At 39.9% G+C, this 26,463-nt stretch overlaps 1 protein-coding gene across 1 annotated transcript in view; it reads left to right on the plus strand.

The window, feature by feature from the left end:
- Nucleotides 1-26,463, plus strand: part of NAT10 (N-acetyltransferase 10) — a 57,399-nt gene that overhangs the window by 4,610 nt on the left and 26,326 nt on the right. Inside the window, exons 2-17 of the mRNA XM_058161633.1 lie at nucleotides 904-1,026; nucleotides 2,749-2,840; nucleotides 5,458-5,629; nucleotides 7,236-7,358; nucleotides 8,664-8,725; nucleotides 11,014-11,128; nucleotides 12,244-12,351; nucleotides 12,964-13,097; nucleotides 15,103-15,196; nucleotides 18,354-18,452; nucleotides 18,889-19,025; nucleotides 19,969-20,093; nucleotides 21,244-21,394; nucleotides 23,155-23,251; nucleotides 23,934-24,050; nucleotides 26,084-26,185. Of these exons, the coding sequence (XP_058017616.1) occupies nucleotides 919-1,026; nucleotides 2,749-2,840; nucleotides 5,458-5,629; nucleotides 7,236-7,358; nucleotides 8,664-8,725; nucleotides 11,014-11,128; nucleotides 12,244-12,351; nucleotides 12,964-13,097; nucleotides 15,103-15,196; nucleotides 18,354-18,452; nucleotides 18,889-19,025; nucleotides 19,969-20,093; nucleotides 21,244-21,394; nucleotides 23,155-23,251; nucleotides 23,934-24,050; nucleotides 26,084-26,185 (1,836 nt within the window). The 5' untranslated portion in view covers nucleotides 904-918. The remainder of the gene's footprint in view (nucleotides 1-903; nucleotides 1,027-2,748; nucleotides 2,841-5,457; nucleotides 5,630-7,235; nucleotides 7,359-8,663; nucleotides 8,726-11,013; nucleotides 11,129-12,243; nucleotides 12,352-12,963; nucleotides 13,098-15,102; nucleotides 15,197-18,353; nucleotides 18,453-18,888; nucleotides 19,026-19,968; nucleotides 20,094-21,243; nucleotides 21,395-23,154; nucleotides 23,252-23,933; nucleotides 24,051-26,083; nucleotides 26,186-26,463) is intronic.

A 26,463-nucleotide genomic window follows, 5' to 3' on the forward strand; every position in this document is an offset into this window, starting at 1 on the left:
GTCAAAATATAAATGATAGGTATGAATATTTAGATACAAACAATTTTTTGAAATACAAAGTATGTTGACTATTTTCAAATATACGCTTTTGGAGAAAAAGATACTTTAGACAATAGATAGATTTGTTGAAGTTAACAAACATTTTTGGAGTATAGAGGACATAAATTACCATATTGTCACCTTTCATGAATGAATGGAAATCTACATACATTTCAATTAAAGATTAGTAAAAATAAGATTGTAATTTTTTTTAACCATCCCAAGTTCACAGATCCCCTGAAATCTATTAAATTATTATCTGTTAAATCCCTAAAACCCTTGTTCTAGGGCAGTGATGGCTAACCTTTTTGCTATTGCGTGCCATGGGTGGGGGTGTCGCATGTGCATGTGCTCACACCCATAATTCTATGCATCCTGCATGCGTGCGACCCGCCCCCTGATCCCCTCGCTTCTGGCACCTGATGGCACAGTAGGCTTGGTTTTTGGTCTCCCCAGCCTCCAGAGCCTTTCTAGGAGCCTGGGGAGGGCGAAAACGGCCTCCCCCCCCCGGAGGCCGAAAATGGCCCATTTGCCAACTTCCAGTCTCAAACATTTTCTTGGTCATTGCAACAGCAAGATGTTGAATCTAAATACATTTCCTAGGAAAAAGCCCAATTAGAAATGAGAACTTACTTCGGTGAAAATATACATAGGGAGCGCATTATCCTTGCCTTAAAATGAGTCCAAAAACAAGCTTCACTGGAATGCCTTTGAATTGCTTGGATGAGTAGAAATGTGCACAGCAACATTGAACATTGAAAAATGAACCCTTTGAACGAGAAGCATTTTACCATTGACCATTGCCTCTGTCTCAACTGAGACAGCATGCAGACTAATTTGTTATAACTTCTACAAACTTCACAGGATCTGCCACTGAAAATGCAGCGCAAGAAAGTAGATAATCGTATCCGGATCCAAATAGAGAATGGAGTGGCTGAACGACAGAGGACCCTCTTTGTTATAGTAGGGGATCGTGGCAAAGATCAGGTGATGTATAGCTATGAAGTAGATGTACATTGTGTTTATATCAAAGTAAGTTGAGCCTGAATCAAAGATTAACCTCTCCCAGTGAGAAAGGAAAAGTAGTCAAAAGAATGATGTAGGAACACAGAAAAATAAATCCTTTAAAACAACCAGGTTCATTGCTTTCTTCTACATATTGCCAGCTGAAATACAAATGGATGAGATTATTGCTTAACACAATGTAAGCCGCCCTGAGTCTTCGGAGAAGGGCGGGATATAAATTCAAATTAAAAAAAAAAATCCTTTAAAACAACCAGGTTCATTGCTTTCTTCTACATATTGCCAGCTGAAATAAGTTTTGGAGATCCCTCTATATATGTTTGTGGTCATCCATGCACATGCAGATGCATATTTATAAAAGAAAGAAATGAATTACTAATTTCTTAAATAACTCTGAAACAATTATCCCATTCATGCAATTAATCTATTCTCATCAGCACCTACAAACACTGCTACTTGGCATATAGAAACCCACACATACTTTCCTCTCCCCAGTAGCTGATGGCTGGAAGGGAAAAGAAGAAACTGTGTTGAGAGGTGACAAAAAGAGATGACAGGGCAGGAAAGGGGGCAAAGGAGAAAGATGGTACCTAATACCAGTTTAGTTATTATTTAAAAAGTTGACATTCACAGGCAGCAGAAGTCTTTTCTGTTCTTCCTGTTCACCTCTTTCCCACTTTTCAGTAGCATCTTCTGTTTTCAGTGAATGTAAAATGACTCCCTCACCCATTTATAAGTATTTTTGTTTCAGTTGGTGGTGGTAGGTGGGAATCCTTCTATTCCTAGCAGGATAGGGTAACAAACTTGATGTGCATATAGGGCACATGGAGTTGTCCTTGCTTTCCATCATATAACAAGGCGTGAAATTAAGCTTGCAAACATTGCTAGCCATTGTTCTTTCCCTTGCTATCTTTTCTGCAAGCAGACACAAAAGGGATAGGGAGGCTGTATTTTGACCTTGGCTCCTTATAGCAGCATTTCTACGGTATGTTTGGTGCAAAGCCTTCCGTAGTGGCCTTTTTTGTTTGCTGAGCTGAGTAAAAAGAACACAGGCTCCCCTCCTGCCAATCCTGGTCACCAGGCTATATTTAAATGCAGGGATTATTTCCTAGGACTGTTTTCACACATCACCTTTTTATGGATTTGTTCATGTAGAGGAAATAGATGCAGTGAGTAGCATCTTTGTTTATATGTACAAGGTCTTGCGAGTATTGAGATCGCTGCATTCTGCTAATTCACTTGCTTGATGATGTTTTAGTGACAGAAATGATTTTGAGTTGTATTCTTTTAAATCACATGTACTTTATATCCCGAATTTCCTCTTGAGAATGCAAGGCAGTATGCAGGGATAACTTACTGTTTATCCTGAAGCAGCCACCACATGTAGTAGCTTGGGCTGAGAGATGGCATGCTGCATCGTGGTTAAATGAACCCTGATTTTCTCAAATTTTCTCAAAGTTCTGTTATTGAAACTGGCTTGTGAATAATTGGGTTATGCAGAAGATAAAAAGTTGCTTCAGTATGAAGGCATGAACCTATCCACAGGTCTTTAAACCAGATGTGTCTTATCCTGAGACTGCATAGCTGCTCTCTGTCATACTGACATTTCCTGATTCAGTTCACAAATGCTGTACATATATTCCTACAGAAGCAATAAGCATCATGCTTGGTTTTGTCACCTGGCAGGTGGTCATACTTCATCATATGTTGTCCAAAGCTGCTGTAAAGGCTAGACCCACAGTGCTGTGGTGTTACAAGAAAGAGCTGGGCTTTAGCAGGTAAACTAGTTTATATTTCATTCTTTCACTTTATAATGTGGTAGTTTTAATTTATAAATCTCTTATAATTTATAAATTATAAATCCACAGTGTTTCTTCATGCTCACAGTTGCATCAAGGGCATTACATTCCCATGCTTAATTTGCTTCACAGTAGCATTACTGCTTGCTTAAATTATCTTGCCCATAACTGCAGGATCTATATAAGGCCCTTATAAATCTTTTCAGTATGCAATTTTACAGATATATTGATTTCTCTTGGTACAGGTAGACCTTGACTTACTACTGTAATTTAAAAATTACATTTGTAAGTTGTGCTGGTCGTTGAATTCGCCCACCATGTGATTGTACCCAGTTTTACAACCTTTTTACAGTGGTTGTTAAGGGAATGCTGTGGTCATTAAATGAATGCCATGGTCATTAAATGAACACTGTGATCATTAAGCAAATGCTTCAGCAAGCACTATGATTGTTAAATGAATGCTGTGGCTGTTAAGCAAGCCCATTGTACCCAATGGGTATTTTTCCTGAAAGAAAACAGGAGTAAACAGTGATTTTCATTTAAAAAAGAACAGTAAATCAGGATGGTCTGAATAGACAGATGAGCAATATACAAATTTAATAAACAAATTGTGGTCATGTGCAGATAGTCATAAATGTGGGTCGGCTGCCAAGAGCCCAAAATGCAGTCACGTGGCCACACCCAGGATGGAGGGGTGTAGAGAACTGTCAGAACTTTGAAACTGGGTTGTCAGTAGTTCTGGGGAGGTTTTCTATAACTCTGGATGGTTGCTAGGCCAAAGGCTACCTGTATTCATTTATCTTGAGTGTTTTTTCAGAAAGCAAAATTTGATATATGTCATTTTGATGCATTTGCCAAATGTAATGAGTGACCCAGTACCTCTACTATGTCAAAGCCTTCAGAGGTGAATTGTCTTTTTTCCTTCTACTGAGAATGAGAATGTGCATAAAACATAATTTGATGGTATTATTACTGAACTTTCAGTTAAAAACAAGTTTAGGTCCTTGCAATATGCATTAATTTAAGATGCTTTTTCTCATATACTTTTAATGTTAATTTTCATCACTTGTTTATTTGTATTTATTAGTTTGTCAAACATGTACAAGATAGCAGGTATAAATATAAACATGGATATGAACAAAAAAATTTGAATACAAATAAATGGGGACAGCAGGACACGGATGGTAGGCATGCTGGTGCGCTTATGCACGCCCCCTTTACGGACCTCTTAGGAATGGGGTGAGGTCCACGGTAGACAGTTTAAGGTTGAAGCTGTGAGGGTTAGAGGATGTAGCAACGGAGTCAGGTAGAGCATTCCAGGCATTGACCACTCTGTTGCTGAAGTCGTATTTTCTGCATTTGAGTTTGGAGCGGTTTACCTTGAGTTTGTACCGATCGTTTGCCCGTGTATTATTGAGGTTGAAGCTGAAGAAATCATTGACAGGTAAGACATTGTAGCACATAATTTTGTGTACTGTGCTTAGGTCATACCGCAGGCACTGCAGTTCCAGATTGTCCAAGCCCAAAATTTCAAGTCTGGTGGCATAGGGAATTCTATTGTGAGTAGAGAGTGGAGTACTCTTCTTGCTGCATATGCACCAAGACAAATTCCTTGTATGTCCAATCACACTTGGCCAATAAAAAATTCTATTCTATTTTATTGTGAAGTATCTCTGGACCCACTCAATCGTATTAATGTCCGATATACAGTGTGGATTCCAGGCAGATGAGCTGTATTCGAGAATTGGTCTGGCAAAGATTTTGTATGCCCTAGTTAGCAATACAATGTTACCAGAGAAGAAGCTTCGCAAAATTAGGTTAACAACTCTTAATGCCTTTTTGGCAACGACGGGTCTTCAACCTTGGCAACTTTAAGACTTGTGGACTTCAACTCCCAGAATTCCTCAGCTAGCAAAGCTGACTGAAAACAAACAAAACAAAGCTGGCTGAGGAATTCTGGGAGTTGAAGTCCACAAGTCTTGAGGACCTCTATTAGGTCGTTTCTGTCCAACTTGTATTTGGTGCTCTGATTTTTATTGCCAATATGTAGGACAGAGCCTTTATTAGTCGAGATTTGGAGTTGCCAATTCTGTGACCATTTGGACACATGGTCAAGGTCGCTTTGTAGGGTAGTGGCATTGTCAGTGGTGTTGAATAATTTTATGTCATCAGCGAAGAGGACGCAGTTGCTTTTAATATGATTGCATAGGTCATTAATGTAAAGCAGAAAGAGTGTGGGTCCTAGAATGCTGCCTTGGGGGGGGGACCGCTGTTAACCGGATAATATGGCCTACTTGAATTTGTTTTACTTGTAACTCCTAATCAGAATACATATCCCACCACTTACTCATTTTTTTAAAAAATGCTCTTTTAAGTGCCTGTTTATTCTGCCTCTACCTGAATCACAATAATATTCATGCATCATGAGATAAACAACTAAGTTGGGATAATTTTAGATTCCTTAATGGTTCAATTTTCTGCATCTTCGGTTAAAGTAAACCCAATCTTGCATGGTGGGACTTACTTCTAAGTAAACATGCATAGGGTTATGCTTGTTTAAATCTAATCATTCTAAGATGTCTTTTCTCATTTTCAGCCACCGTAAAAAAAGAATGAGACAGTTGCAGAAGAAAATTAAATCTGGAATGTTAGATCTAAAGCAAGATGACCCCTTTGAACTGTTCATAGCAGCCACAAACATTCGGTATTGTTACTACAATGAGACACACAAAATCCTTGGGAATACTTTTGGCATGTGTGTACTCCAGGTAAGAAGATAGTCCTTGCTACAGATCATTTGGCCTGGTTACCTGTTTCTTGCATCACTTTATTCAACATGCTTAAAATATAATCCAATATCAGATGTCAGTATTTGAAAAAAAATTATTAAAACATTTCAATTAAGATCAATTTGAAATATCTATGAATTACAGTCAGCATAAATGGATTAATTGGAGGTTTAGGGAAGATATTTAGATTATATAGGATAGTTTTTCTAGGTAAACATCTTTGTCTGAATTTGGAAAGTACATGTGGCTTCACTTACAGTTACTGATCCTTTTTGTAGCTCCCTAAGTACCCATTGAATGATGAGGCCAAAATATTTAGGTGATTTGGGGTGAATGTATGGCTGTGAAAGTTGGACCATAAGAAAAGCTGAGCGTCAAAGAATTGAGGCCTTCGAACTATGGTGCTGGAAGACTCCTGCGAGTCCCTTGGATTGCAAGGTGATCAAACCAGTCAGTCCTAGAGATCAACCCTGACTACTCTTTAGAAGGCCAGATCTTGAAGATGAAACTCAAATACTTTGGTCACCTAATGAGAAGGAAGGACTCACTGGAGAAGAGCCTAATGCTGGGAACGATTGAGGGCAAAAGAAGAAAGGGACGGCAGAGAATGAGGTGGCTGGATGGAGTCACTGAAACAGTTGGTGTGAGCTTAAATGGAGTCCGGGGTATGGTAGAGGACAGGAAGGCCTGGAGAAATGTTGTCCATGGGGTCGTGATGGGTCAGACTTCGCAACTAACAACAACAGCAACAACAAGATTTGCAAACTCTTAAAAGCTTGAGGCCTCCACTTCACTCTTTAAAAATTCCTACAGCCCTGAAAAAATGCTGATTTGTCCTAGTTTATAGAGGTACTGGTTTTGGTTTAGAAAGCGAAATAAGTATATTAAATTTAGAATAGAATAGAATAGAATAGAATTTTTATTGGCCAAGTGTGATTGGACACACAAGGAATTTGTCTTGGTGCATATGCTCTCAGTGTACATAAAAGAAAAGATACGTTCATCAAGGTACAACATTTACAACACAATTGATGGTCAATATATCAATATAAATCATAAGGATTGCCAACTTGTTTTATTTAACAACTTGTTTTATCCCAAGTTCCATCCTGTAACAGTTGAAGGTCAGACTTAAAAAGAGCCTGGTCCTTGGTCATAAGAAAGTTGCCCAATGCCCATTCTTAATTTGACGTGGCTTCTAAGATCCTGGAATATTGTGAAGATGGTAGGCGAAATAGAATATGGTGGTTCTTTAGAGTGTTTACATTATAGTCAGTCATGCTTCTAAGGGAAGAGCAAAGAATATGAACGAGCAAGAATATATTTTTCAGAGAGAAAAGATGATGGTTTGTAAAGATAATAAGAAAAGGGTGCTTGGTTATACAGGAATTGTTCAAGAAGGGGGACAATTCAAGTCCACATAAACTCAAAGTGCTGGAGTTTCTGGTTAATTCTGCTGTAGAATAAATTGCTAATTGCAAAACTGAAGGGTAGAAGCCTTATCTTGGTTGCAGTGGAGACGGTGCTGATAGAATCTGAGCACACCCGGAAATAGTATGTAAATTTCCTCCATCACTTTCTTCAGGACTTTGAAGCCTTGACTCCAAATCTCCTTGCTCGAACGATTGAAACTGTGGAAGGGGGAGGTATCATCGCAATTCTTCTGAGGACAATGAATTCCCTGAAGCAACTTTATACAATGACCATGGTACATTTTTGGTTTATAAACTGTCCTGTTGTTCTGTTAAACTGTATTAATGTTGCTGCGCAGAAAGGGAAATAAATGAACTGCCTCCAGACCTTAATTTGTTTTAATTTAATTAAAAGCTTTATTCCCCTACTTCTGTTCTTTATAGAACCTCCCTGTTGTCATAAGCATTGATGCCATTGTTCACATTTCATGGCAGAGGTAAACTTTTCCAATAGAGAGTAGGTTGGTGGTGAACCATGGGGCTTATCTTGTTGGCTGGGCAGTTCTGGGAGTTGAAGCCTACACATCAGAAAAGTTGCCAAAGTTGAGAAACACTGGATTATAATGTCCAGCTAAAGAGACATTCTCTTGATAATTGAAGTTAATGACTTTTACTCTTTCCCTCCACAGAATCCCAGTCTCAGCTGGGGAGGTTTGGGTGGCCCTTTGCCTAAATCCTTAGCAATCCTGTTTGAGGAATGGCTCAGTTTTTTTTTTATTTGCATTTATATCCCGCCCTTCTCTGAAGACTCAGGGCGGCTTACACTATGTTAAGCAATAGTCTTCATCCATTTGTATATTATATACAAAGTCAACTTATTGCCCCCAACAATCTGGGTCCTCATTTTACCTACCTTATAAAGGATGGAAGGCTGAGTCAACCTTGGGCCTGGTGGGACTTGAACTTGCAGTAATTGCAAGCAGCTGTGTTAATAACAGACTGTCTTAGCAGTCTGAGCCACCAGAGGCCCGCTGGTGTTCTCCCTCAGGAAAGTGAACTGTTTCAGGGCAAGGCTTCTTTGAAGGGATGGAGGTGTTTTCCCTTCCCATAGGGCAAGGGTGTCAAACTCAAGGCCCACTCAAGGATGTGGTTGGATCCGGGCCTGGAAAATGTAAATGCATTACTTTGGCCTGGTCTACCCAATGTGAAGCCAGCAGTTTGGGGAGTGGCGTCAAGCTGGCCACGCCCACCCAGTGCCCCCCCCCCCAGGTCAACTACAGTCCCGATGCGGCCCTCAATGAAATTGAGTTTGACCCCCCCACCATAGCATATTTGGGAGGCCAAGTTGTTTGGGGTAGCAACCCCCACCTCCTGAGAAGGACAGAATGGAGTGCATATAAATTAAATAAATCAATTATTTACTTGATTTATTGTTTTCCCCAAAATCTTGGACAGGGCTAAACTTAAAATGTTAGGAATGTAGCTATTAGAGATATGTGGACCTTGGAAGGTAGTGCAGGCAACCAGGTCTGCTGTGTCAAATTGTATGGAAAAGTACATGGCTATTCAAGTTTCACATAAAGATTCTCTTCTTTTTCTAGGATGTTCACTCCCGCTATAGAACAGAGGCACATCAGGATGTGATTGGCAGATTTAATGAAAGGTAAGTTGAGCACTTATACAAGTTAGCAAATGTGCAACTTAGGAAATTTAATCTATTTGCTTTATGTGTTGTTTGAATGAAACGTTTTTCTCATACCAGAAGTGGTTTCACTTCAAAATGTTTGCTGCTCTCTAGTGGTAACATACAGAATGTATTAAATTCCACTTGATTGATTGATTGAGGAGAGAACAGCAGAGATGAATTTCAGTTTCAATTCAACAGACTAGTTTCAGTTACCAAATATTAGCTGACCCAGTTGCTATGCCTATTCATTGGCTGACCTTGTTACCATGTCTCTGCCTGTCATGAATTCTCTGACAATGTCTTCATAGAATAGATAGAATAGAATTCTTTATTGGCTAAGTATGGCTGGACACACAAGGAATTTGTCTTTGGTACATATGCTCTAAGTGTACATAAAAGAAAAGATACGTTCATCAAGAATCATAAGGTACAACACTTAATGATAGTCATAGGGAAACAGTCAATATAAATTTTAAGGATACCAGCAACAAGGTTACAGTTATACAGTCATAAGTGGGAGGAGGTCCATGATAGGAACAATGAGAAGATTAATAGTAATGCAGATTTAGTAACTAGTTTGACAGTGTTGAGGGAATTATTTGTTTAGCAGAGTGATGGCATTCGGGGAAAAAACTGTTCTTGTGTCTAGTTGTTCTGGTGTGCAGTGCTCTATAGTGTCGTTTTGAGGGTAAGAATTGAAACAGTTTATGTCCAGGATGTGAGGGGTCTGTAAATATTTTCACAGCCCTCTTTTTGACTGGTGCAGTATAAAGGTCCTCAATGGAAGGCAGGTTGGTAGCAATTTTTTTTCTGCAGTTCTAATTATCTGTTGAAGTCTGTGTCTGTCTTATTGGGTTGCAGAACCAAACCAGACAGTTATAGAGGTACAGATGACAGACTCAATAATTCCTCTGTAAAACTGGAACAGCAGCTCCTTGGGCAGTTTGAGCTTTTTGAGTTGGCACAGAAAGAACATTCTTTGTTGTGCTTTTTTGATGATGTTTTTGATGTTGGGTGTCCATTTTAGATTGTGAGATTTATTTATTTATTTATTTATTTATTTATTTATTTATTTATTTATTTTGTCACAACAGTATATATAAGCATAAGCATGAAAGTAACTATATAATATATAAGCATATATATATATAAGCATAAGTATGTAATAATTATATTGATTGGATATAATGAAAGAAAACAATAGGACAGGAACGGTAGGCACGTTTGTGCTCTTATGCATGCCCCTTACGGACCTCTTAGGAATGGGGTGAGGTCAATAGTAGACAGTTTTTGGTTAAAACTTTGGGGATTTTGGGAAGAGACCACAGAGTCAGGTAGTGTGTTCCAAGCATTAACAACTCTGTTACAGAAGTCATATTTTCTGCAATCAAGATTGAAGTGGTTAACATTAAGTTTAAATCTGTTGTTTGCTCTTGTATTGTTGTGATTGAAGCTGAAGTAGTCTTTAACAGGAAGGACATTGCAATAGATGATTCTATGAGTAAACACAGGTCCTGTCGAAGGCGGCCGAATTCTCAGTTTTCTAAACCCAAGATTTCAAGTCTGGTGGCATAAGGTATTTTGTTGTATTCAGAGGAGTGGAGAACTCTTCTTGTAAAATATTTCTGGACACGTTCAATTGTATTGATGTCTGAAATGTGGTATGGGTTCCAGACAGGCGAGCTGTATTCAAGAATTGGTCTAGCAAATGTTTTATAAGCTCTGGTAAGTAGTGTTTCTGGAGAAGAAGCTACGTAAGATTAGGTTTACAACTCTTAAAGCCTTTTTTGCGATGTAGTTGCAGTGGGCTTTGGCACTTAGATCATTGGATATGAAAACTCCAAGGTCTTTGACAGGGTGGGGGTCATCTGTAAGGTAATGTCCATCGAGTTTGTATTTAGTGTTTGGATTCTTTTTTCCAATGTGTAAGACAGAGCATTTGCTGGTTGAGATTTGGAGTTGCCAAATATGATGGCATGATATGGTAGAACCTAGAAATTTGAAGGTCTCTACTGTTGATACTATGTTGTCTAGTATTGTAAGAGGTGGTAGTATGGGAAGGTTTCTCCTAAAGTCATTTCTACGGTTTTGAGTGTTTTCAGTTCCAGATTGTTCTGGTTGCACCATGAGATCTTCTATTGAAACATATAGCTCTTGAGCCATTTTGCCCTGATGTTCAGATGGGCTGCAAGAGGAGAAGTCTTTTGTGCATTGAGAAAATCCAGCTTCTGTTGTAATATTATTTTCTCACTTGTCTCCTGCAGGTTCATTCTCTCTCTGGCCTCTTGTAAAACCTGTGTAGTTGTTGATGATCAGCTGAATATCCTCCCCATCTCTAGTCATGCTGCAAACATTTCAGCTCTGCCACCTCGGTCACAGGTGCGTTTATTTACCTGATAGTGACCAGTGCTTCGGGTTCTTATATGAAATATGTAATTATTTGAATTTGGATTTAATTGGAATATTTAATATGCAGTAGCAATAGACTTTAAAAAGAATAGAGGTGTTCCTGTTAGCTTTCTCTTATTCTATGTCAGGACACTGCTGTTCCTTGTTCCAAACACAGGAAAACTTTGAAATTTGAATTCCAAGAGGTATCTGAAAAAAAATGTAAGGAAAATTTATAGCAAATAAAACTAAAAATTCCTATGAGTATCCTCACTATGACTTAATTTGGAAGAAAACTATTACAGTCCTCACAAAAGACAACTCATTCTAAAAATCTGAGTAAACATTCAATTTAACTCTAGAACTTTTTGTGGAAACTGAGGTATTTTGTGTCATTTTGTAAAAGTATTTCTGTTTTTCAGCCTACTTTGTTGCTGCTTTTATTTAACCCTCATCTTATTTATTTATTTTATTTATTTATAATTGCATTTGTATACCGCCCTTCTCCCGAAGGACTCTTATCATTTATCCCTGTACCAAAAATGCTTTTCAGAAGGCAACTGGATTTTCTTGATTTCTTTCTTTGAAAATGTTTCACTTCTCATCCAAGAAGCTTCTTCAGAAGAGAAGAAGCTTCTTGGATGAGAAGTGATGTGTTTTCAAGGAAAAAAAAAAACCCAAGAAAGTCCAGTTGCTGTTTGAAAAGTATCTTAGGGACAACCAGGACCTGGATTGGGAATCTCCATATATTTTTATTCCTATATTTCCTATAGAACTGTTCTCATTTTAGGAGTATTTTTTTGAGCATTACAACCACTTGGTTACCATCTAGTCATCCTTACATCCTGCTCTGCAGGTTTGGCTGGGGGGAAACAAACCCACCCTCAAGAAACCATGATCACAGTATAGTTTGATGAATGTTGTCATCCTCTTTTGAAATAACATCCCAAAATTGAAATTGAAAATTCTTGGAAGCATTTGCAATAAGGTTACTTTTCCCTTTTGACGTAGCTCATGTTTAACGTAACTGGGGTTTCTATATATTATTCTCATTTTTCTCTTAATGATAGCTAATTTGGATTCAGACAGCTGTTTTCCTCTTTTAGGAAGAGAGCCAAAGTCCTAGTGAGTTGGAACTGAAGGAGCTAAAGGAGAGCTTACAGGACACACAACCGGTTGGCACATTGGTTGATGTTTGTAAAACGCTGGATCAGGTAAACTTACATTCAGATTAGTATTTTATTACTATTAGATTTTTATCCCACCTTTTAAAATATAGTTTGGTCAATTCAAGGCAGCGAACATCCCAAATATCTTGCCTCCTGTTTTCCTCACAACAGTAAGTTTGTGAGGGGATTGGGCTGAGAAAGAATAACTGGCCCAAGGTCATCCATCCAGTTTTGATGACTAAGGAAGGCCCAGCTCTTCAACTGCTACATCAAACTATCTCTTCTTATCCGTATTATAAAATATATGATATAATACAGATATAATAACGTCCCCTTCAGTAGTGGGTTCCACTTACCTTCCCTACCGGTTTGGAATGCGCAGAGCATCCGTGATGGCGTCCAGGCGGGTGGGCAGAGCCTCTCACCGTCGCCACTACCAGCCACTACCACTACCTGAACTGGTAGAATCCCACCACTGGTCCCCTTTTAATTTTGCAGAATCCTGACTGTTGAGAAAAGCCAAAATATGTTGGGATTAAATTAATGTTGTATAATTCCTGTTAATATTTTCTCTTTTCCTGCTTTATGTCTGTTCTCATTGATGTCCTTCTCCATCCACGATCTCCTTTCTTGGTGGCTTCTCTTCCTCCCTGACAGGCAAAAGGAGTCCTCAAATTCATTGAAGCCATTTCTGAGAAAACCCTAAGAAGCACTGTGGCTTTAACAGCTGCTAGAGGCCGTGGGAAATCGGCTGCCTTGGGATTGGCAATAGCGGGAGCAGTGGCTTTTGGGTAAGTTTTTCCTAGATATTCCAAGAGGGGTTTGGGCTGAAATGGTCAGACTTAAAGAAAACGCTAGGGAAACTTTTTGAGCTGGTGGGTACGGTTGGAAAATTAAAAGCGTGTTGTTAGTATGGTCACAAAGTAATGCTGAGAGGGGACTTGACTATTCATGATATATAGTTATAAAGTTCAAAGCAGAAATTACTTTCAATATGCTGTATATCATTCCCTTTGGCCAAGTTTAAAAGATAATATACCCCAATAATGTATTTGAGTGATACTGTCCCTTCAGTCTCCAGCAGGTGGCAGCATCTAACGAACCTTGACTGATCTTCCAGAGTGAAGTAGTATTAGACCTAGTTAATATTTAATGGGACCTCCCCCCCCCCCCCCCCCAGGAAATTCCAGAGAGACAGGGAAGCTGGTATAACATCTCAGAAGGAGGCAGTAGCAAACTCTTCAGTTTTTGTGTCAAGAAAACAACATGGATGTACTTGTATGGTCACCACTTAATTCAGATTTTTCCTTTAAGGAAGTGCTTAGTGGTGTCTGTTTGCTTCTTTTTGGTATCTGAATCAGAATTTTTATTGGACAATGCTTCCATTCAGCAAATTGGTATAGTGAGGATTTTTTTTTTAAAAAAAATGTTACTGCCAGCCTGGAATACAAGTGAATTTTAATAATATAAACTCTAGTTTTCACTGAGGTGGAGAATGCAATCGATGGACTATTCTACTTCAGTCTGCAAATAGTAGCTTACATTGGGTACCTTATCATTTTTTTTTACAAAGTGGTCCATCATATATACAATCTTAAATCATGTTTTTATGACAGATTTACTGTGTCATTGAAAGTTTGTCCGAAGTCTAGAGCTGCTTCTGTACTATTGTACATTTTCATTCATTTCACTCACTCATTTGTTCATTCGAATACCACTCCAAAGATTCTGGTCATTTTATAATGTTAAGTAATTTTTTTTTTCTTCCTTTCAAATAAAAAAAAAATCCAACCTCCAACCTTCACAAGCTACTCCCCCTCAAAAAAACATGTAAATCAATAGCCATAAATGTGCTATAAGAGAATTATTGTTTCAATAATTGACAGACTGTAATGTTCTTGTTGTTTCAGTCACTAAGTTGTGTATGACTCTTCATAATCCCATGGACCATAGCATGCCAGCCCCCTCCCCTCACTGTCTCCCTGAGTCTGATCAAACTCAACGCCTCCTGTCTAACCATCTCATCCTCTGCTCCCCACTTCTCTCCTTTCGCCTTCAATCTTTCCTGACACCAGGGGGAAGGAGGAAGGAGGACTCCAGTGAGTCTTCTCTTCTCATTTGGTGTCCACAGTATTTGAGCCTCAGCTTCAGTATCTGTCCTTCCAAAGGAAAATCAGGGTTGACTTTCTTTAGGAGACAAACTACCGTATTTTTTGGAGTATAAGACGCATCTTTTCCCCCCAAAAAAGAGGGTGAAAATCTGGGTGCGTCTTATACTCCGAAAATAGCCCCGCCCAGCTTCTCAAATGGAGGTTTCAGAGGCTGAAAAAAGCATCAGAAACTAAGCTTCCGAAAAAAAGCCCCAACAGAGCTTCAGAGGCTTTTTTCCTGAAGCTGTTTCGGAGGCTTTCGGAGGCAGAAAAGGTTTTTTCTGAAACAGAGTTTCAGAAGTTTCAGAGGCAGAAAAAAAAGTAAAAAGAAAAGCAAGACACAGAGCTCACAACCAAGGAATGTGCTAAAATTCACTTCTGGGAACAGCTGATTGGGATTATTCCGGGAGGCCAATCCACCTGCCAATCAGCTTTTTTCTTATTTTCCTCCCCAAAAACTAAGGTGCGTCTTATACTCCGAAAAACTTGAAACATTGTTTTGTTGTCTCTTAACAATTGGGGCATTGAATCATTTTTAATTGATCTGATGTTTCAAAGGTGATAGCTAAAAATTGCTTCTGACATTTTAACAGAGGGACAAAAATGTTGTAACATCTGTTCTTGTCTTTTCTTTTCTTTTTTACAGCTATTCCAACATTTTCGTCACATCTCCAAGTCCAGATAATCTCCACACCCTGTTTGAATTTGTATTTAAAGGCTTTGATGCTCTACAGTACCAGGTAAAATGAAGCAATATTGTGGAGTCCTTGGTGCTTTCTGAGCTTGGTTGTTGGCTTGCAGATGTTCCATTATATGGTAACAAGATGTCTGCAAACAAACAACTAAGTTCAGAGAGCGCCAAGGACTCCACAGTTCAACCCTGAGCTACAGATATTCTCTTCTTTTGAGGTGACAATAAAAGGGATAGATTGTTTTCACCCGAGTATCTCAGTTTGCCAAAAGTTTTCCCTGCCATACATTTCTGCCAGTTTCTATCTTACCTTTTCTTTGTTTTGCTTAGGGTTTTCTTTTTTTTGGTGAGTGTGCCTTTGAATCAGTTTTTGACTTTTGGCAACTGCCTGGACTATAGTCCCTGCAGTTTTCTTGGCAAGTTTTGTCAGAATTGGCTTGCCCATTACTTTTATCTTCCAAGGGTTGACACAGAGTAACTAGTCCAAGGTCAATCACCCAGTTTTCGCATCCTGGCAAAAGGAGAAAATGTTCATACAGTAGTCCAGGGCTCTCCAAACTTGGCAACTTTTAAGACTTGTGGACTTCAATTCCCAGAATACCCCAGCTAGCATGGCTAACCAGGGAATTCTGGGAGTTGAAGTCCACAAGTTTTAAAGCTCCCAAGTTTGGGGACCTCTAGGCAAACAAAATTTGGGTGGATTGTGGGAGCTTGGGGGGTGAGGCTTGTCAAGTTTCTGGGAGGGAATACAAACACTGCATTTTGGTGTAACATTTTTTTAAAAAAACTTGTAAGAAGAAAGAGAACTTGACAGGTGAAAATGTCAGGAAGACTTGCTTGGAGAGATGGGAGCAGATAAGCAGAGGGAGGCAAGAGAGGAGGAGTTGGGGAAGCAAGAGAATGTGTGGGTTTGTACACAGATAGCTTACTAGAGGCTGAAGAGAAAGTGTAATTCGAGTAGACAGTCAATTTGAAAATTACCAAGGGATGACTCAGAGAACTTGGTCAAGAACATGCAGTTAAAATGAAGCAGAAGTCAAAAAGAAGAATTTGCTAATTACAAAGCCAGATGCCATAATTGCTTCTAGCAATGGAAGGCAGTCCCTGCACAAATGAAATCTTCTCCCTACTCAGCGTGCACAGCTGAAGTATCCCCTGCTCAGCAGTTGCCAATGATAAGGCATGATAATGAGCTGAAGAAGCTTCTTGGATGACAAGTGAAATGTCTTCAAAGAAAAACCAGGAAGTCCAGTTGCCTCTTGAAAAAGCACCTTTGGGACATGATAATGAGCAATCTTTCCACTTTCTTACAAGGCACTTACTTTGCTGTGGTGGTAGATTTCCAGGCCAGCAAAGTTTGCCCATCTTCTTGGCACCCATGTTAGCTAATGTCGTGTCCCACTCCTCCGCTGACGGCCGGGTCAGGGAAATCCAAATCAGGCGTGCCTCTGCAGCTCTGCCAAAGTCCTAGCAAAGTTCTCAAGGCAGGCAGGAGACCAGAAAGTGACTTCAGCAAGATAAGGTAGACTTTGCCTGACTCAGAGAATGCCAGAAAGCAGATCCTTTATATAGGCCATGGGGTGTAGCTCCATGACTCAGCATTTATCCAGGCCTGCCCCTCCCTTCCTTCTGTTGCCTCCGTCTATCAAGTCTTCTGACGCGAGGGCCACTCCAGTCTGCAGCTGTTGGTAATTGACCTTCCTCAGGCTCACATGCTGTGAGGGAGGGGGAGGGGTCTAGTTGCTCCGTTTGCCTGGGCATGGAGCCAGGGCTGGGGGCTGGAGGCACTTCTTCTTCTTCGGCCTATCTGGGCATGGAGCCAGGGCTGGGGCCGGGAGGCATGCTAGGACATTCCTCAGCATTCGGAAGCAGATAAGACGGGCCCGGCTGTGGGGAAAACGGACGAGGCACAACAGCTAAAGAAGGATCAGTGTTGGTTGAGGAGGGACCTGAGTGGGTATTCATATTGGATTTAGTGATGTTGAATTGGTAGGTGCGACGTCCAGTGGGATCTGATCTGCCTGAATCTTGGGTCATGGCTCTGAGGTCCAGATACCCAGATTGCTTTATACATAAAGTAGGACTAGAATTTACGCTCATCCAGTGCCTGTAAACCACTATGCCAACCGACTTGTCCTCCCTATCTTGACATGTATATCAGAGGTGGGTTTCAGCAGGTTCTGACCAGTTCTGGAGAACCAGTAGTGGAAATTTTGAGTAGTTCAGAGAACCGGTAGTAAAAATTCTGACTGGCCCCTCCCCCATCTATTCTCTGCCTCCCAAGTCTTAGCTGATCAGGAGGAAATGGGGATTTTGCAGTAACCTTTCCCTGGATTGGGGTGGGAATGGAGATTTTACAGTATTTTTCCCCTGCCACGCCCACCAAGCCACACCCACAGAACCGGTAGTAAAAATTTTTGAAACCCACCATTGACGTATATGTAATGGATCTTTTCTGATCTTCTCAAGCCCAGCAGCCTCCAGATATGTTGGGTTGCAGACCCCCAACTCAATCATCCTGAATAGGCTGCTTGTGATTTGTATGTTTCCCAAGATGTAAAATTCTGTTCCATACCACTTTGCTCTTTATTCCAAACGGCTTACGTCCTCTGACAGTACCTCTTAACACCATCAGACAACAGCATCTGCCTTTCTCAGGCTACTGGGAAGGATTCATTTAGGTAGATAAAAATGCCAAATCCAGCCTAAACATCTGGCTGGCTGTGCGACCAACCATAGTAGTAAGATTTGTCAATTATTAGGAGGGATAATATTTCATTTTTCATAGGTAAAGGTTCCCCTCGTGCATACATGCTAGTCGTTCCCCTCATGCATACATGCTAGTCGTTCCCTCTAGGGGGCGGTGCTCATCTCCGTTTCAAAGCCGAAGAGCCAGCGCTATCCAAAGACATCTCTGTGGTCATGTGGCCAGCATGACTTAACGCCAAAGGCGCACGGAACGCTGTTACCTTCCCACCAAAGGTGGTCCCTATTTTTTCTACTTGCATTTTTTACATGCTTTCGAACTGCTAGGTTGGCAGAAGCTGGGACAAGTAACAGGAGCTCAGCCCATTACACGACAGCACCAGGGATTTGAACTGCTGAACTGCCAACCTTTCGATCAACAAGCTCAGTGTCTTAGCCCCTTGAGCCACCGCATCCCTTTCTCATTTTTCATATTGTCCCATTATTATGTCTGTTTTCAGGAACATTTGGATTATGAGATCATTCAGTCTCTCAATCCTGAATTCAGCAAAGCGGTTGTGAGAGTCAATGTGTTTCGAGAACATAGACAGACAATCCAGGTATTTATCAATGTTTGGCCTACAGAATTGGGCAGTTGGGTGTTTTGTTCTAATGTTGCTGTTCTTCTTTGGTTCAACAATGAAAGATGCCAGAATTCAGCACTTAAGAAGTTTCTAGCAATGCGTGAAGGGCTTCTGAACAGGTCAGGATTGGAAACCACTTTATCGGTTCATCAGCCTGAATGAAAAGTAACGCTTCTATTCATTTGTTTTAAAATCTGGTTTTCTACTACATGTGAACATGGGCTGCAGAGTATTGTTAGCTAATCCATTTGATTTATAGGTATAGCTCATTTATTATTACTTTAGATAAAGGGAACTAAGCAAAATGAGAAATTTAAGGGGTTCTAAAAGAGTTTATTTTATTTTTGTTGCCGTGACACCCTCCGAAAGGCAGTTTAGGATTTCTACTCTTTCCATTTCCCTTTCCCCCCAGTATATCCATCCTGCTGATGCTGTAAAACTGGGGCAGGCTGAACTTGTGGTAATTGATGAAGCTGCTGCCATTCCTCTTCCTTTGGTGAAGAACCTGTTGGGTCCTTATCTGGTCTTCATGGCTTCTACAATCAATGGGTAAGTTTCACTGGCTAAAGTGATGTCCAAAGGCTGTTGATCCACTGTTTCTGAAAATTATGAAGAATATACTTTTTGTTGTTGTTTTTTGAATTTCAAATGAAAATACTATGCTTCATCTGCTAAGTTAGTGAACTCCTTCCTCTAAATATTTTGTACTGGAATTAATATCCAGTGATATAAAACACCTGTCTCTGATGACAGTCAGTTATGGCTGAGTCACACACATGCAGTTGCCATTGGATAATAGAATCAACAAATAATAAGCATTCATGAATGTCTGGCCCATTAGTAATAAGGAATTATTTTATCTATTTGGCAGGATTGTTTTCACATTATTCCTTACTGTTGTTCAAACACACCCACACCCCGCTTATGTAAGTAGTTGCAGTTTTAGTGTTAAGAAGAAATTACTAAATGAGTTAAAAGCTTTAGAGGTGCTATTTCAACACTCCGATTTATTTCAGAATTGGTAATGGTAAAACAGGAGGTGAAATGTTATTAGATGTTTGACAGGAGAAGAATAGAAAAAAACAAAAGCAAAGAATTGACCAGTTGGCATTGCAACTTTCTAAAGTTCCTTAATTGATTAATTTATTATTGTATCCCAGGTTAGGGCCACCATTTTCTTTGGAAGCAGTTTTAACACAACTGTTGTGCAAAGTTATGAACGATGCATTTTATTCTTTTCTATGTTGTAAGATAAACTGACACTTGACCGAAAGGTTGCATGCATTCCAATGTTTTTTAAGATTGTCTGTCCTCCTTAAAAACAGAACAATAACAAACCTGGCATTTTGTCCCTATGACTTCAACATTTCCAGAAATATTACATCTTTAGGACAGAATTTGGATTAAGCTGCGTATATCGTAAGTTAAACAGCTGCTGTGCTTGTTCTTTTGCCTGCTCCCATCTGACTATTCTCTCTGTTGTTTTGAATAGATATGAGGGCACCGGCCGTTCCTTGTCTTTGAAACTGATCCAGCAGTTACGACAGGAGAGTGCACAGGCCCAAGCCAGCGTAATTGCAGAGAACAAAACAACCATTACAGCTAAACTGTCCTCAGGTATTTCTCTGAAACTAGAAACCTCCAGTACATAAGATCATGGCTGTGTTGCTTAACTGAGCTTTACATTTTTTAAAAGAATATACAGGAGAAATCACAGAAAACTATCACTTTTCCATGAGCTGTCTTTGATCTTAGATAACCTTCAATGCAATTGAACAGATCCTAGGCAGTGGATCTGCTTTCTTTGATAGGTGATGGGTTTGTTTGTTCTCTGTTAGACGGTAGGTCTCTTGTTTCTTCAAATCCATCACCTATTGGGATTAGGCTTCCACACATTACTGATGTAGATGAGTTAGACTTTTGGCTTGTCAGATTGTGCATGTCCAAGCATTGTGGTTTGTGACCCATAGGGCTTATGGTTTAGCATGTTGTATCAAACCAATCAATTGTGGATTAGTTAAATTATCTCTTTAAAAACTGTGACTTAACTCAATATACATGCCTAGTTATTAGGTTAAAGTATGAAAAGTTATAATGTGCCATTTAAGGCTAAGAATAAGGCTAGGAATAATTCTATAGAATATAGGTAGTTCTCGATTTATGACCACAATTGAGCCCCAAATTTCTGTTGCTAACACTTAACATTTGTTAAGTGAATTTTGCTCTATTTTATGATCTTTCTTGCCAGAGTTAAGTGAATCACTGCAGTTGTTAAGCTAGTAAAACGGTTGTTAAGTCAATCTGACTTTTCCAATGACTTGGACGCAAAAGGCGATCATATGACCCTGGAACAGGGGTGTCCAAACTTGGTCCCTTTAAGACTTGTGGACTTCAACTCCCAGAGTCCCTCAGCCAGCAAAGCTGGCTGAGGAACTCTGGGAGTTGAAGTCCACAAGTCTTAAAGGGACCAAGTTTGGACACCCCTGCCCTGGAACATCATATATACGAGTCATTTGTCAAGCATCCAAATTTCATTCACGTGATGGTGCTGATGCTGTTAACAGTTGTAAGTGTGAAAAATGGTCACAGGTCATTTTTTTCAGTGAATTTATAACTTTGAACGGTTAACTAAATGAACTGTTGTAAATCGAAGACTACCTGTACCAGCTACAGATCTTGTTTTTTGACCACCTTTTTATTCTTTTCCGACCAAAGAGATGTTTAGATTGTTTTGTATGTGACCCTTTTGTATATCCTTTCTCCCCAGCCCGTACATTGCATGAAGTTTCGCTTCAGGAATCCATTAGATATGCTCCAGGAGATCCAGTTGAAAAGTGGCTGAATGATTTGCTATGCTTGGATTGTCTCAACATCACGAGAATTATATCTGGTTGTCCATTGCCCGAAAACTGTGATTTGTATCCTTGTGCTCATTCTCAGACTTAAGTGCAGCTATTGCAGTCGTATCTATATTCCCATCACACTGCTCTCTTTTAGGGAGAACATTGTGCGAAGGATAGAAAAGGAGCAAGAAGTAGTAAGCGACAGAAATGAATAACATGAAGTAAGAAAAAGGAAAGAAACGGTAGCTATAAACTAGTTTAGGCCAATACCATTCAGTGTCAATGTTCTGACTCAGCTCCCCAAAAACACGACCAGCCCTCTGAAGTTAACTCGAAGATTCCTTTAATTAGGAGTGCTAGGAGCTCCGGCAAAAAGTTTCTCTCTCACCACAGGCTACAAGTCCGTTCAGCCAGAAGATGAATCGTTGTCTGCCACATCTCTACCCCCTGCCTTGTATCCCCAGAGTTAGGGTGGGGCTTCGCTAGGAGAAGTGGCTCTTCCTTCCCAAGGATCGGACTGTGGATTTCCACTGCTCTCCTCTCCTCTGCCTTCTGCGCATCCATGTGTCAGGCACTGGACCCAGCTGTTCCTCTTCTTCCTCATCAGCCACCTCTAGATCTGGGGGCTGTTGACTCTCCATGTGAGGGCTGACACACGGCCCAGTCTCTGCTTCTGTCTCTGCTCCAGTCATTCTTCCCCCTCGGACCTCTCAGGTTGCCTTGATCCTGACTCTGGCTCCCATGCCGCTGCTGCCTCTTCTGATTCGGTTGCTGGAGGGGCCAGCGGCTGACAGGCCACAACAGTAACTCTTCCTACTTTTTTGTTCCTTGGTTCCACATCCTCCATATGTAAGTTCATTTGTTACCTTTTGTTTTTTAAACTCCTCACTTTTTTAAAAATGTGAGGTTTTTTTGTGCTGATCACTCACTTTTGCATTAAGCTCTTATTTGTTCAACACGCATTCATTCTAGACTCTGCCTTTTGTTTTATCACATACACTACTTAGTTGTCCCATTGCCATTGCATTCAACTCTTACGTTTCTCCTGAGATACTCAACCCTCATTTCCATGCAACAAAGTAAACTCACTCTTATCTCATTCATTTTTTGGTAACAAGTCTCTTAGTACCTTCTACCTTTCTACCAACATTTGCAGATCTTAACAATTTACACAGACTTAGAAATACAATTGATAAAGATAGCTATTTACTTCCTCTGCTTTTCACTGCCTATGACAGTGGTTCTCAACCTTTATAGTGCTGCGACCCCTTTAATACAATTCCCCACGGTGTGGCGACCCCAACCGTAAAATTATTTTCGTTTTGAATTTATCGTGCCTGAAGCCATATTGGCTAGCGATCTGAACTGCTTGCGATTGCCTTGAGGACGGAGGCATTAAAGCGGAGACTCCTCCCCTATTAAGTTTATCGCGCCTGAAGCCAGATTAGGCTAGCGATTGGGAGTGATTGCAGCTGGCTTGAGAGGGAGACATCAGAGCAAAGATTTCTGTCTTTTAATTGATCGCGCCTGAAGCTGAATTCGGCTAGCGATTTGAAGAGCCTGCAGCTGGCTTGTGGAGTCAACCATTGGAGCGCGATTCTTCGACTCGCAAGTATACTTCCCATATTTCCGATGGTCTTAGGCGACCCCTGGCAAATTGTCATTCAACCCCAACGGGGTCCCGACCCACAGGTTGAGAACCGCTGGCCTATGAAGTGTGTTGGACATTAGTAAATATGTTTGGACAATGTCAGCATCGAAGAAAATGTTGGCTTCCTTCTAGCTTTCAAAGACAAATCAGGAAATTTGTCACTTAACTCATGGATGACACTCAGATATTATGTGAACAGAGACACTCTGTTCTGTTATCACAGAGCTTCAGAAACTTTTCTTCAGAGATTAATGGCCCTGTATGTGGCTTCTCACTACAAGGTTGGTGATCATGTGTTATTTTCAGCTTGGACTTAGCAGAAAAATGGTGGAGTCACTCGGTTCTCCTCCTCCTCCTCCTCCTCTCCCATAAGATTGGACTGAAATCACAGTCCCCTGGTTTCTAGCCTGATGCCTTAGCCAAGGAATCCTTGCACGTGCAACCATCACAGTGTCCCAAGAGCCAAATGATCAGAGTTTGAGCATGTATTTATGATGGTTGCAGCATCCTGTGGTCATGTGATCTCCATTTGCAACCTTCCCAGGGAGCTTCTGAGAAGCAGAGTAAATGGGAGAAGCCAGATTTGCTTAACAACAGCATGACTCACCTGATGGCCGCATCAGTTAGCAACAGAAGTTCCAATCCCAATTGTGGTCCTAATTAAGGACTACCTGTATATGATTCTAGGAAATAAAATGTGCTAAGATTGGAAAGAAGGATGCATAATAAAGATAATGTTAAATCTGGAGGCCACATTGGGTCATACAGAAACATACAGCATTCTGACCCAGGATATTTTTCCCCCGCTTCCGGTGTATGGGAATGAATTGAGAATAATAGAGTGTTTTAAAGTCACGGGGCTTTGAATAACGTATCATTTCTATTAATAACCAATAGCCTGAATTAACAAAGCATGCTTGAGTGACTGAGATCTAATTCTGTAACATGGTTGCAATCTTCCAGAATTCTCCTAATGACCTCCAGATGCTTTCGGATGCTCCAGCCCATCATCTCTTTTGCCTTTTGCCACCGGTCCCACCTACTCAAAATTCCTTGCCAGAAGTTCTTGCTGTGGTCCAGGTAAGAAGGATGTTTTCAAGTAACCAAAGTAATGAATTTGATCAGACAAGAAGAAGCAGAACTAGAGAAATCAATAAGTAAGGACTCTGAATCTTTCCCAAAGAAATTTGTATCTTTTCTTCATTGGCTTCAGGGAAGAAATTTGTCATGTTATCCATTATGTGAGCAAAGAATTTGGAGTCTCTATTTTAGCTACCGTGTTTGGGAGTTGGTAACACCAAAGTATATGTATTACTGATTTCTCAATTAAGGTAGACTTTCATTAATAGTTTTGGAATTGTAAAATGTGTCAGAATCAAAACTCTTGTTACTAGAGGCTTCTGGGTGGCGCCATCTTTCTCGCTGGGTGCCAATTTATGGCACTCCGCATTGAATACCGTAAAGCCGGATTTAACAACTGATCCCGGCTTCATTTCTCTCTCTGGTTGAAAGAGAGAGACAGAGCAAGGGGGAGGAATTGGGTAGATTCCCCTAGAGGCTTTGTTTTTGTAATACAAAGTCCTGAACGGTGAATCCCCTTATTTACCCCTCCCCCACCTCCAGTATTCTCTGCGCTCCTGAAAAAGCAGGAAAAGAGGAAGATGTCCACTTCTGCTAGCAATTGATTTTTTTTGTGGATACGAAAAGCAGGCGGAACAAATGTGAGGAGCAATTATTGGTTTGCAAGTATTTTTGATTTTCTGACTTCCTCCCCCCCTTCAGTTTCGTTTTAGAGAAACTGAAAGCAGAGCGATACATCAAAGGGAGCTTTGCTGTTGAATCGAAACTGAATGGAGATTTTATCTTATTGTGTTTGACTGTGGACTGTTGGATTATATTACGCTGTTTAAGTACGTTACAAGGGGATTCTCAGCAGGAATTTTGTTATGGAGGTTCTTTCAGAAGAATGGGTTCGGGACGTTATACAGGACTACACAGAAAGAATGTATTTAATTATTCAAAAATACAAATTGATAAAAAATGGGGACGTTTTGGATGAGAGTTTGGAGCAAATTAACCAGTGCAATTATTCGGAAAATGGAATGGAGGATATACAAATAAAAGAGGATAAATATGAAGATTTGATCGTGAAGAAACAAGGTGATCTAAAGAAGTTTTCTTTAAATAGTTTGGATGAGCTGCCTGAATTTGTGCTACAGGAGATTGTCCTCAAATGGAAAAGACTCACAAGCTTAATGTTTCCCAAGAGTTCTCTTTTGGACTGATGGAATATCGGCAGTAATTTTTGGATTTCTGGACATAAGGAATTACTAGGAAATATTGTGATTGACTTTTTAAAAGGAGCAACGAAGGAAAGACAGAGATTAATGCACCAAAAAAAATGGCAAGAGACAATAGTATTATTTTTGAAACAAGGTTTTTTTAAAATATTAATAGACAAAAATATTTGTGTCCCCGAAAGAATTATATGGTTATATGGTTATAGAAGCTATAAGGGAGATATTCTCTGAACTGGATTGGATTTTTATGTTTTAGCTGGTTTTAAATATTTTAGGATTAATTTGTTCTACTGATTTATATATTTTATTATTGTTTATTGTTAATTTTTTGAAGGATTTGGTTATGTAAGGAGGAAGTCAGAGCTAGAGAGGGAGAATTGGTATAATAGTTTTGGGGAAAAAAAATTTTTTTAGCATATGTTTGTTTTATTTTTAACTATACCTTGTGTTTGTTCCGGGAAGCCAGGGGGGGAGGGGGAGGGGGTTTGTGAAGGGAAAGGGGTTGGGGGGAAAGGGGGGAAAAAATTTTTGTAAAACTTTTTGAATAAAAAAAAAAAAAACTCTTGTTACTAGCAACTTCTACCTCATTTACATTACTGTTTTGGAACAGATCAGGAGATTGGATTAACTCAGTCTTTCTAGTTATTAATTAGAAAATAATAGTACTTTTTCTACTATTTTAAGTAATCTATACCTTCTGGTACTTCTGTTACTCTTTTAAGTAATTTATACCTGATACACAATTTTGGTTTTAAAAATGCTACATAATGTACCCCTGAAAAACAGAAACTTATCTTCTGTTTATTCCTGCAGGTATGTTTGGAGGGTGAGATATCACGACAATCTATTATGAACAGCCTGTCCAGAGGAAAAAAAGCCTCAGGAGATCTCATTCCGTGGAACATCTCAGAGCAGGTAATGGATTTTGTACTTAAATCTAAATTGATTTTTTAAAAACGTATTGAATATCACATAGCTTGTCTTGGTTCCTCCTAATTTATATGTTGTAAGCAGAAGTGCTAAGTTTATAATTAAGGCAGTTGAGCTAAGAACCCGATACATTGAACAAATTGGGGTCCCCTTTAAGGGTGATAATAGGGACGCAGTGGGTCAGGGGCTAAGACGATGAGCTTGTCGATCGAAAGGTCGGCAGTTCAGTGGTTCGAATCCCTAGCACCACATAACGGGGTGAG

Source organism: Ahaetulla prasina, chromosome 1 (assembly GCF_028640845.1).
Source record: "Ahaetulla prasina isolate Xishuangbanna chromosome 1, ASM2864084v1, whole genome shotgun sequence".
NCBI lineage: Eukaryota > Metazoa > Chordata > Lepidosauria > Squamata > Colubridae > Ahaetulla > Ahaetulla prasina.